Raw genomic sequence first — 13,128 nt, 5'->3', positions numbered from 1 at the left:
TGGGCAAATAGAGCCACAGTGAGGTTTAATAAGGCCAGCTTAGGATTCTTCTTATTAGTCTGGACATGAGCATATGTTTAGGTTAGAGGGGTTAAATCTGATGACAGAATCCCTTTAACATGTAAAAAAAAAAAAGAAGTAATTTAAAAAATGTTAAAAATAGAAAAAATAAAATAAAATAAAATAGAGATATTTGGTATTGCTGCGTCCATGACGGCCGGCTCTGTAAATATATCACATGATCCACCCTGTCCGATAAACACCATAAAAAAATAAAATAAAAACTGTGTCAAAAAGAGCCATTTTTGTCACCTTACATCACAAAAAGTGCAACACCAAGTGATCAAAAATGCATATGTCCCACAAAATGATACAAAAAAAAGCGTCACCTCACCCAGCAAAAAATGGGCAGAGCAGTGCGCAGGTGCGGGCCAGTTCCCAGCCCGCCGTCCTCTGTTGCCGCTCGTGACGTCCGCCGGCTGGAGGTGTGTTTTTCTGGGCACATCACCCAGTAACGCCGCCCCTGGGCACCTTCAGAAGATCATTTGCATAAGTTTAAAAAGTGTTATTTTCATTATCTGGACGAGCGACACAGAAGAGAAAGGTACGATTGTAATGAGGGTCAAAGAGTCTATAACCTGATCTGAGCGGTCTAAAACGCTCAGATTAGGTGAAAGACTCCCTTTAAGTAATAAATGTTTTATGAGGTACCACTTTCTGTTTTAAAAGCAGAGAAATAGAAATTTAGATAATTGCAAATTTTTCCAAATTTTGGGTAAATTTAGGAGTTTTTCATAAATAAAAGGTGAAATATATTGACTCAAATTTATGACTATCATGAAGTACAATGTGTCACGAGAAAACAGTCTTAGAATGGCTTGGATAAATAAAAGTGTTCCAAAGCCTGGTCAGGAAGGGGGTAAATGGCCCGCTCTAGAAGTGGTTAAACTAATCACCTATAGTAGTACTCACTCAATGCAGTGAGCAGGCCGGCAGGGTCATGTCACTCACTCAGTCAAGCTCCTCCCACTTCATTAATGAAACTGGCTGAGCAGGAGCGTAACTGAGTGAGTGACGTGACGCTGCCGCCTGCCCGCTGCTTTGGTAGTGAGTACTACTACAGGTGATTAGTTTAACAAAACAGTGCTACTGCTTGAGGATGAAATGAATATACTTTACATGTGAAGACTGCTGTGAGTGGGGCCCGGTGTAATGGGGTCACTATTCACACATGGACATGAGGGGACACAATAACTTAATACTGTGACACATAGGGCCATAAGAGGACCAGCAAAAGGTGCCATATGTGTCTCAACCTCAGATCCCCCCATAACAGTGTCATCCACAGATCCCCCATGATAGTGCGTCATTCACAGATCCCCCATAACAGTGCGTCATCCACAGATCCCCCCATAACAGTGCGTCATCCACAGATCCCCCCATAACAGTGTCATCCACAGATCCCCATAAAAGTGTGTCATCCACAGATCCCCCATAAAAGTGTGTCATCCACAGATCCCCCATGATAGTGCGTCATCCACAGATCCCCCCATAACAGTGCGTCATCCACAGATCCCCCCATAACAGTGCGTCATCCACAGATCCCCCCATAACAGTGTCATCCACAGATCCCCATAAAAGTGTGTCATCCACAGATCCCCCATGATAGTGCGTCATTCACAGATCCCCCATAACAGTGTCATAACACAGGCCACCATTAGTTCAAAACCCACCAAAAGCACACCTTTTGGTTAAAAATTTTTTTTTCTAATTTTCCTCCTCAAAAAACTAGGTGCGTCTGATGCATCAGGACTTATTACAGGTATTCTTTTTTAGGGATATTCTGAAATCATTACCGGCAGGTGGGCATGGAGGACTGGAGTTGAGGAACGCTGCTCTAGAAGACTTGAACATGCAAGCACATGATCACTTCACTACTTCAGTATACACCCTGCCTCTGGCAGCATGTCATAGCAGGACTACAATTAAAAGTGTGGGGACCTTCACTAGACTCCTGGTTGCCATGTCAAATGCTAGGTAACCCACAATTGCATTGTGGGGGAGGCAATTAGGGGACAGACAGAGCCACCCTCCCTCTGTTTAACTGCTCAGATGCTGTGTCTGCTGACAGTCGTATCTGAACTTTTAAATGCCCTGAATTGGAGTTATCTCCAATCTTAGCCACTGCAGACGGTTGTCAGATGTATAACATAGCTGGTACCTGCCATTCCTGGGCCCGATCCAAACTTGTTTCTGACCTACCTTCTGATTCCCTTCCAACGTTCGCCATACATGCACAATGAATGTAGGGAAGGCATTAAACACTTCATCCCAAATGGGTTACACTTGATTGCTGAGGGATCCTAGCAGTGGGAAACCCCGTGAATTGCTTATTGTTGGAGAAACATTCTAGCAAAAAAAATATTGTCTGAAGCAGATAACCCCTTTAGGTTGCATTCAGACAGCTATTGTAAATCTTGCACCATTGTTCTCAATTTCAATGCTTCTTTTATATTCTCACAACACACATCAAGGTGCATTGTCGACAACTTATCTTACCTGTTCCAATAGCTGGGATAGCCACAGACTCCAGTCCCAAATGTTCACATGTATTTAGGATTTCTGTGACAAGTTCACAGATTTTGTTCAAGGAACCACCACAGTCACAGTGTAAAATGTAGCCACACAATAGTTCACCCGCTGTGGTCACAACTAACTTCTTTCCAGTGTTGTGGCCTGAAATATGTGAGCAGAAACATGTGAGCAGTCCCTAGGATATACAAAAAGAGACAATGTAAGCTTATTCACAAAAGATATGCTATATGGTTGCTATAATGGGGAGGTGCACAACTTGCTTAATATATGCTGGAAATTCTGCATACTCATATACCAGATTGTATAGAAAACAGTTCTGACGCACTCTTTCTTCCCTTGGGGCACAGCCCGGTTTTGTGGGGTTCTCCTGTCTGGTGGTGTGTGGCGTGATGCAAGGCAGGTAGAAGGTGGAGGGGCCGGCGGATGCAAGGAGGCAATGACCAGGCCGGCTTAGTTAAAACAGATAACAGTCTCTTTACTGATGATGATGGGTGGCAAGTGCAAATACAGGTAGTAGGCAAAGATATCACAGGGCAGGTTTTTCCTAAAGGCTGTGTTTCAGGTGCTGGCTACTATGGTGGTTCTCCCCGAGTCTCCTTGTATAGATACAAGCAATCTTCCAAATTGACCGTAAGTGTGCAATTTCTCTTAATATTTTTCTGTAATGTCCAACTGTGGGGTGCAGTCCTACAATGGATGATGAATGAGAAGCAATATAGTCCAAACCATGTGCAGTAAAGTCTGTATGCGTGGGTTACCGTTCGCTACCAGCGCCGTACATGTACATGGGCAAATATGGCATCTGCTTGCGCATGTTTCAAACAGCAGATACCAATTGCAGTCATTAAAGCCTTTAGATGCTGTGATCAAGTGAGATCACGCCATCTAAAGGGTGAAAAACCTGGGCTTCTTACCGGCATCCTCGGCAGCGAATGAGGATAAATAAATACGTAAATAACAAAAAAATATAAACATCATTGGCATCACCGCAACCAAAAACGCCCGTACTATTAAAATATAAAAATATGTTTCCAAAATGGCGAATGGCGTAATGGAAAAAAGGGTCCAGATGGCCAATTTGACATTTTTTCATGTCTTCTCTTACTCCCAATTTTTTTATAAAATGATTAAAAAGTCGCACACACTCCAAAATGGTATCAATAAAAACTACAGATTGTCCCGCAGAAAGTGAGCCCCCACATAGCTCAGTAGATATAACTATAAAAAAGTTATGGGGGTCAGAATATGGTGATGTAAAAAAACTATATTTTTTTTAAAGTTTACATTTATTTTGACACTATTCAGACATAGAAAAAAACTATACATATGTGATATCATTGTATTCGTACTCAGCCAGAGAATGAAGGACAAAGGTCAGTTTTGCCACAACGGAACAAAACCCACAAAACGGTGGAGGAATTGTGTTTTTTTCCAATTCCACGGCATTTGGAATTTTTTTCCTGCTTCCCACTACATTGTATGCCATATTAAATGGTGGCATAAAAAATTACAACTTGTCCCGCAAAAAATAAGCCCTTATACAGCTATGTGAACAGAAAAATAAAAAAGCTATAGCTCAAGGAATACAGGGAAGAAAAATTAAACCGCAAAAACGAAAAAACCTCCGGTATCCTAAGGGTTAAATAGTCCTCAACCCTCTGTAAAAAAGTTTGTTTCTCTCTCAGCTGTTAGTTCTTAGCACAGTTATTTTAATGGCTGCTTGAAATCACACAAGGATGATGTCTCTCTGTACAAATTCTGCTTTAGCTACGCACAGGCTTCTGTCTTGGCCTTCTTATCAGCAGCACACATTGAACAGGTCTTCTCTCGATCCGCTTACCAGGAATGCTAAAACAAGGGAAAGTGGGACCAGCCCACCACCGGCAACTATCACTAAGGACTGCCAGTTAACTATTTTCTTCCCACATTCAGCCTTTTGAACTGTATAGTGCATAGATAAGTCACTTTAGCCATTTGTACAACTGAAAGTACATAGCATCGCAGTAAATATTTTGACAACTTTAGTAGTAAACCATTTGAAAACTTTTGCAGTGAACCATAGTACATTATAGCACTAACCTTTTAATGAAGTGAACCACATTACAGCATGGCATTAATGTGCCATCTCCCTTCTCTCTTCCTGCTCACCGCAGCTGTCTTTACTGCACACATCATCTCCTCAAACAGTTGATCAGCAGGGGTGCTGGGTGTTGGACCCCCACCAATCTGATATTAACAACCTATCCTGAGGATTGGTCATCAATATAGGAGAGCCCGGAGAACCCCTTTAAAAGCCTTAGATATCATTAGAGATGAGTGAATTTCTCAAAAATTTCCAAAAAAGGTTTGCTTCGCGACGAATCCCGTAAAAAAACGACTATTTCCGGGCTGCAGAGAGCCTTTATAGGGGTGTAGAACACTGTGCCTTGCAGTAACACTCATAGGGAGTGTGCTGTGGTAGTGAAATAATACGGTGATACGTATGACATGCAGATGGCGTCGCTCTTAGAATCACTGCACACTTCACTTATTTAGGCAGTCACAGGGCCAAAACCGACAAAATAACTCAAGTATGAACTCAGCCTTACAGGTCGATGTTAGCGTCAAGAAGAAGTGCTCTCCTTTGACACCATCGTCAGCTGATTCCACATAGATGTAAACAGAACCTGTTCTAGTAAACGCTTATACAATTAGAGGCCCCCCCCCTACAAAGTGGAGAGGGTCTCACCAGTAAGTTTGTGTTGACGTCACTGATTATTTTGCCCTTCCTCTGATCCGTCAGAACAGTAACCCACAAAAAACGGATCCTGTCTGTGGAGCATATGCCTTCACTCGATCAGCATTTGCTCAATAATCCATCAGTATTGCTAATGCCAAAAAAACAGGAGTGGATCTAAAACAGAGATGACACATGAATGGAATATTTGCATGTCTTCTGTGTTTTGAATCCACTCCTGCTTTTGGCTACCAAATCATAAGCCAATTCTGATTGAAACATACAGGCCTTACAGCTGCTACACAGACAGGATCCGTTGTGCGTCTCATTGTTCCTTCCTTCTGACAGATCAGAAGAAGAGTCAAATAAATGATGTCAGCCAGGCCGAAAGACTAAATAGTGACCCAGTCATGAAGTGGGGAGGGTGGGAACAACATTAGAAGTCCACAGAGTGGCCCTATGACATAGTGGTGAGGTGGAAGCAGCATGAGGAGACCACAGAGTGGCCTAATGACAGAGTGTGGAGGTGGCATCAGCAACAGGAGGCCACAGAGTGGCAAGGTGACATAGTGTGGAGGTGGCAGCAGCATAAGGAGGCCACAGAGTGGCACGATGATGAGAAATTGCAGAGGTGGCAGCAGCATGAGGAGGCCACAGAGTGGCCGCTTCGTCTATTCATTTATAGTGAATATGGGACAGAACAGAAGGTTAAAATTTCTCAACTTTATAAAGTGCTGCTTAAAAGACAATTTAATAATACACGTTCTCGGGCACAAAAGGCTTGGCAAATTGATTGTCCGTGAATTTCCCTCAAAGATTTGGATAATATATTGGTGAATTTAAGTTTACTTTCTTATAATTTTAATCAAGTTTTGGTTAAATTTAATAATAAAAATTAAGTGTTGCCTAAGACATCCGGCATCTATTCACCCCACTGAAGGATTATTTTTAAAGTGTGTAGAAGCCACACGGGGCCCCCACGCTGAAGATTTATCATGGAGACATCATGGAGATTTTATCGCATATAACTACAGAGCTGAACGCTGAATAAATTTAGTTTTTTGACCGAAATATGTAAATAAATATTTTACTGCATACGACAGCGCTGAACGCTGAATAATTATTTCTTTTTTGACCAAAATACTTCAATAAATATTTTATTACATATGACGGCAAAAGTGAAGGCTGAATAAATTTTGTTTTTCGACCAAAATACGTCACTAAAGAGTTTACCGCATATAACTACAGAGCTGAACACTGAATACATTTTTTTTAGACCGAAATACGTCACAAAAGGTTTTACCACATATAACTGCAGCACTGAACGCTGAATAAAATTTGTTTTTTGACCGAAATACGTCTCAAAAGGTTTTACTACATAACTACAGCGCTGAATGCTGAATGAACTTAGTTTTTTGACCGAAATACGTCACTAAAGATTTTAATCACATATAACGGCAACAGTGAAGGCTGAATAAAGTTTGTTTTTCGACCGAAATACGTCAATAAAGATTTTACCACATATAACTGCAGCGCTGAGCAAATTATTTTTTTTTACCAAAATACGTCACAAAAGGTTTTACCACATATAACTACAGCACTGAACACATTTTGTTTTTCGACCGAAATACGTCAATAAAGACTTTACCACATATAACTGCAGCGCTGAACAAAATTTGTTTTTTTTACCGAAATACGTCACAAAGGGTTTTACCACATATAACTACAGCGCTGAACAAATTTAGTTTTTCGACCAAAATACGTCAATAAAGATTTTACCGCAAATAACTGCAGCGCTGAACGCTGTATAAAATTAGTTTTTCGACCGAAATACGGCACAAAAGACTTTACCACATATAACTGCAGCACTGACCAAAATGTTTTTTTGACCGAAATACGTCACAAAAGGTTTTACCACATACAGTTGCAAGAAAAAGTATGTGAACCCTTTGGAATGATATGGATTTCTGCACAAATTGGTCATAAAATGTGATCTGATCTTTATCCAAGTCACAACAATATACAATCACAGTCTGCTTAAACTAATAACACACAAAGAATTAAATGTTACCATGTTTTTATTGAACACACCATGTAAACATTCACAGTGCAGGTGGAAAAAGTATGTGAACCCCTAGACTAATGACATCTCCAAGAGCTAATTGGAGTGAGGTGTCAGCCAACTTGAGTCAAATCAATGAGATGAGATTGGAGGTGTTGGTTACAGCTGCCCTGCTCTATAAAAAACACATACCAGTTCTGGGTTTGCTTTTCACAAGAAGCATTGCCTGATGTGAATGATGCCTCGCACAAAAGAGCTCTCATTAGACCTACGATTAAGAATTGTTGACTTGCGTAAAGCTGGAAAGGGTTATAAAAGTATCTCCAAAAGCCTTGCTGTTCATCAGTCCACGGTAAGACAAATTGTCTATAAATGGAGAAAGTTCAGCACTGCTGCTACTCTCCCTAGGAGTGGCCGTCCTGTAAAGATGACTGCAAGAGCACAGCGCAGACTGCTCAATGAGGTGAGGAAGAATCCTAGAGTGTCGGCTAAAGACTTACAAAAGTCTCTGGCATATGCTAACATCCCTGTTAGCGAATCTACAATACGTAAAACACTAAACAAGAATGGATTTCATGGGAGGATACCACAGAGGAAGCCACTGCTGTCCAAAAAAAACATTGCTGCACGATTACAGTTTGCACAAGAGCACCTGGATGTTCCACAGCAGTACTGGCAAAATATTCTGTGGACAGATGAAACCAAAGTTGAGTTGTTTGGAAGAAACACACAACACTATGTGTGGAGAAAAAGAGGCACAGCACACCAACATCAAAACCTCATCCCAACTGTGAAGTATGGTGGTGGGGGCATCATGGTTTGGGGCTGCTTTGCTGCGTCAGGGCCTGGACGGATTGCTATCATCGAAGGAAAAATGAATTCCCAAGTTTAACAAGACATTTTGCAGGAGAACTTAAGGCCATCTGTCCACCAGCTGAAGCTCAATAGAAGATGGGTGTTGCAATAAGACAACGACCCAAAGCATAGAAGTAAATCAACAACAGAATGGCTTAAACAGAAGAATATACGCCTTCTGGAGTGGCCCAGGGTCCTGACCTCAACCCGATTGAGATGCTGTGGCATGACCTCAAGAAAGCGATTCACACCAGACATCCCAAGAATATTGCTGAACTGAAACAGTTCTGTAAAGAGGAATGGTCAAGAATGACTCCTGACCGTTGTGCACGTCTGATCTGCAATTACAGGAAACGTTTGGTTGAAGTTATTGCTGCCAAAGGAGGTTCAACCAGTTATTAAATCCAAGGGTTCACATACTTTTATCACCTGCACTGTGAATGTTCACATCCTGTGTTCAATAAAAACATAGTAACATTTAATTATTTGTGTGTTATTAGTTTAAGCAGACTGTGATTGTCTATTGTTGTGACTTAGATGAAGATCAGATCACATTTTATGACCAATTTGTGCAGAAATCCATATCATTCCAAAAGGTTCACATACTTTTTCTTGCAACTGTATAACTACAGCGCTGAACGCTGAATAAATTTTGTTTTTCGACCGAAATACGTCAAAGATTTTATCACATATGACGGCAACAGTGAAGGCTGAATAAATTTAGTTTTTCGACCGAAATACGTCACTAAAGATTTTACCGCATATAACTACAGTGCTTAACGCTGAATAAAATTAGTTTTTCGACCGAAATATGTCCCAAAAAGGTTTTACCACATATAACTGCAGCGCTGAACGCCGAATAATTTTTTTTTTGCTACCGAAATACTTCACTAAAGGCTTGGGACTCTCCACCTCGGCTCGCCAAAAGCCATCAGTTCTCTGAAAGGTGCAGAGTTCACCAGTTGGAAAGGGAGGGACTGTTGCACTAGCCACTTGGACAGCAGCATGTTCAGCTTCTGCGCCATTGGATGCGTGCACGCATACTGTTGTCTCTTGGCAATTGCTTTGGTGATCACTTGCTGACGGAATGACTGACGAGGAGTAGGAGCATCAGGAGCAGCAGACAATGGGAAAGACAGACAGCTCCCTTCGCTTTAGGTGGTGGAGCATTGACTGCCTGAAATCGGGTGCAGCATGCCACTGGGTGATGCAGCACTGCGGCAGGCTGGACCACCACATCGGAGTCACAGTTCTCCCTGGTCACTTTATAGTGACGCTGCATATGATGACGCAGGGTCGTGGTGCCAACATTGGCACACTGGCCACGCTTCAACTTCTGCCCACAGATTCTACATATGGCCACATTCACCTCCTCCGAAGGCTGTACAAAAAACTGCCACACCGCAGAGTAGGTGATTTTACTGACAACACTACTGCTTCCGTGAACCCGTGGCCCCCTCCTTAATAAGGATACATTTGTATAAGAATACATTTTTCGTTTTCTACTGAAATACCCAACTAAAGGCTTTACCACGTATAACTGTGGCGCTGAACGCAGAATAAATGTATTGTTTTCTACCAAAATACATCACTAAAGGTTTTACCACAAATATTACTGCAGCGCTGAACGCTGAATATATTTAGTTTTTCAACCAAAATAATAATAACTGCAGAAGTGAAATGCGTATATATTTTTCTTTTTCCACAGATATAAGCAACAACAAGGTTTTCAATATAACTCTCCCTAGCGCCTGCAACGTCTGTCCCTGCACTCAAAACGCTGGAAAATGTCTGAATCCAAGATGGCTGCTGGCTGGCTGCTGATTGGCTGCATGCATGGCATTATGGGTCAGCCCGCCTTCCCAGATGCCCCATGTCCTCACACGTGTAGCCACCATTTTAGGGAAAATTGCGATTCGTTACCACGAAGCACGAGTAAATTTGCATTAGTTGCAAATCGAAATTTTGATTCAAATTCCACTTTGTCAGCTTCAATTCGCTCATCTCTAGATATCACCAAAAAAGGTCTAAAAAATATTTACAAATCTGAACAGAAAATATTTTTAATGGCTTTCAAAATACTAAAATACAATGCGCCTAATCAGGAAAGGGGCAAATGGCCCGGTCTTAAACTGGTTAAAGGGATTTTCTGAGATTACTATGATCAGATCTGCTAATGTAGTTGCTTACCTCTTGTACATCTTCCACATTATATTTTCAATTTGGACTCTCCTCTCAAGTTTTTACCACGTAAATAAATCACTCTGGTTTTTTCCATCCTGTATGTTACACTTCCTGTTGCTGTATCCAACCAACCCCATGTTGCACTTCTCTTTTCCCTGCCACAGCTCCAGCACCAGCCCTAACAACGCTGGTTACATAGACAGTCCCCTATCACTGCCCCTGTTGCTACTTTGATGTGTCGATGGACATAACATCACAGGAAATATGCTGCATAGACATGGTCATATGATGACAGCACAGAATAGGAGCAATAAAGGTAAAAGAAATACATTACAAACTTACAGCTACATTTATCAATGATTATTTTATAGGATGTTGATGCAAACCGGAAATCCATTTATGTTTTACTCACCTATTGGTTGGCTTAATTTGCACCAGAATTGTGTGCCTGGTTTTTCGGCAAGTCTAACCCATACCCCATTTGCCTCAGAGACATGCCCTTATTCCTTCGACTTGTTGGCTAAGGCAAAATAAGTGTCTGTGACAATATACACTGAACAAAAATATAAACGCAGCACTTTCGGTTTTGCTCCCATTTTCCATGAGCTGAACTTAAAGATCTGAAACATTTTCTACATACACAAAAGACCCATTACTCTCAAATATTGTTCACAATTCTGTCTAAATCTGTGTTAGTGAGCACTTCTTTTTTGCTGGGATAATCCATCCCACCTCACAGGTGTGGCATATCAAGGTGCTGATTAGACAGCATGAATATTGCACATGTGTGCCTTAGACTGCCCACAATAAAAGTCCACTCTGAAATGTGCACAGTTTTGCCTTACTGGAGGGGGGTCAGAAAACAAGTCAGCATCTGGTGTGGCCACCATTTGCCTCACGCAGTGCAACACATCTCATCTCCGTCACATAGAGTTGATCAGGTTGTTGATTGTGGCCTGTTGGTCCACTACTCTTCAATAGCTGTGCGAAGTTGCAGAATATTGGCAGGAACTGGAACACGTTGTCGTATACTGTTGTAGAAATTCACTTGCATCAGACGCACATATCCAAGCTGCGCTAAAAGTGCGCCGAAGTACGCCAACCACAAAGAATTTCCCCCGTGCTTAAAAGCACATGTATCAAGCTCTTTTGTGTAAGGAAAAGGTAAACCTCTTCAAGAGTCAGACAAGGTGGTGTTTCATTGTAGCCTTCTGTTGAGCACTCCTCTTCCTCCTGCCCAGTCTCTTCCCTTTATTTTATATCCACAAAAGGTGTAACAATAGAAAGGGGCAGGCCCGTCACCCGACCACTTCCTTTATGTAACAAACATACAGGAAGTGATCATATACAGGAAGTGTTGATACATGAAGATGAGAAACCACCATCACTTACCTTTTACTGGGTTAACCCCGCCCTCCATGGCACATGGCCGTCTAATAATATTACAGATAGGCAGGTACAGCCCAACTCATGCCTTGACCAATAGAAATACATTTCAGAACTGGAACGGACATATTTGGACACCTCCTGAGAGTGCCGGTGGGTGGAGCTCAAACATGCTCACAATCCACCACCACACCCAGGACATGTACAAATGTTTCCAAATGAATCAGCCTTTACTTAAACAGATATTGTCCTAATCGGTCAACATCCATTTAATCCAGTGCAAATCTCCTACTGACCAAAATGAACCTCTGTTAGACATGGTTCCGAAAGGGGGGGGATCAGTCCCTGAGGAAGGTCTTTTAAAACAGGGTCAACCAAGAAAGGTGATAAAGCATTCACATGGACACCAGTCCCACCAACCAATGTTTAGCAGCATGTTGGGGCCCCCATGGTTTAGTGAGACCTGCATCAGTGTGCTATACCCCACCGTTGCTGATGAGGACCCACTGGTAGCTTTCACTAAGAACATTGCTCTCAGAGCCAGCAGCCATTAGATCCCCCTCAAACCAAACCAAAACAGTGGCGGCTTTCACATGGGGGAGTAGGAACCCGAGTGCTGATCTATAGAATTTCCCTTATAACGTCCTGACCCGATCACGCTCTCTTATAACCATAATCTTGTCAGACTTTACACAGGGAGGCATATACAAAGTAAACCTACATAACATTCCTAAGCTAAAGAGAAAGTCCACTATAGTCATCCTATGCTAATAAAAATTCCCACGACAATACCCCGATCCAGAACATGCCAAACATGCTCAATAGGTAACATGTCCGGTGAGTATGCTGGCCATGCAAGAACTGGGATGTTTTCAGCTTCCAGGAATTGTGTACAGAGCCTTGCAATATGGGGCCGTGCATTATCATGCTGCAACATGAGGTGATGGTCGTGGATGAATGGCACAACAATGGGCCTCAGGATCTCGTCACGGTATCTCTGTGCATTCAAAATGCCATTAATAAAATGCACCTGTGTTCGTTGTCCATAATATACGCCTGCCCATATCACCACTTCACTGCCACCATGGTCCACTCGATCCACAACATTGTCGTCAGCAAACCGCTCACCCACACGTTGTCTGCCATCTGCCCTGAACAGTAAAAATTGTCACTCATCTGTGAACAGAACGCCTCTCCAACATGCCATGCACCATCAAATTGTCATGGTCTTACCTTCTTGCTGTTCTCCTTCGTTTGACATGTGCTGGCGGCCATCTTGGTTTCTGGGTTTCTTGTAGCCTTCCACCCTGCGGCTCCTCCTTCCCACTGG

The 13,128-nt window shown here is 42.2% G+C and overlaps 1 protein-coding gene across 5 annotated transcripts in view; it reads right to left on the bottom strand.

Moving 5' to 3' along the window:
• LOC120989528 (protein mono-ADP-ribosyltransferase PARP14-like) overlaps positions 1–13,128 on the bottom strand; it is a 245,264-nt gene that overhangs the window by 10,742 nt on the left and 221,394 nt on the right. For all 5 annotated transcript variants that reach the window (XM_040417684.1, XM_040417688.1, XM_040417687.1 and 2 more), the window contains one exon: positions 2,560–2,736. In XM_040417684.1, coding sequence (XP_040273618.1) covers positions 2,560–2,736 — 177 coding nt within the window. The remainder of the gene's footprint in view (positions 1–2,559; positions 2,737–13,128) is intronic.

This window comes from Bufo bufo, chromosome 2 (assembly GCF_905171765.1).
Source record: "Bufo bufo chromosome 2, aBufBuf1.1, whole genome shotgun sequence".
NCBI classification, from domain to species: domain Eukaryota; kingdom Metazoa; phylum Chordata; class Amphibia; order Anura; family Bufonidae; genus Bufo; species Bufo bufo.
This window is presented reverse-complemented; position numbering and strand designations above follow the sequence as displayed.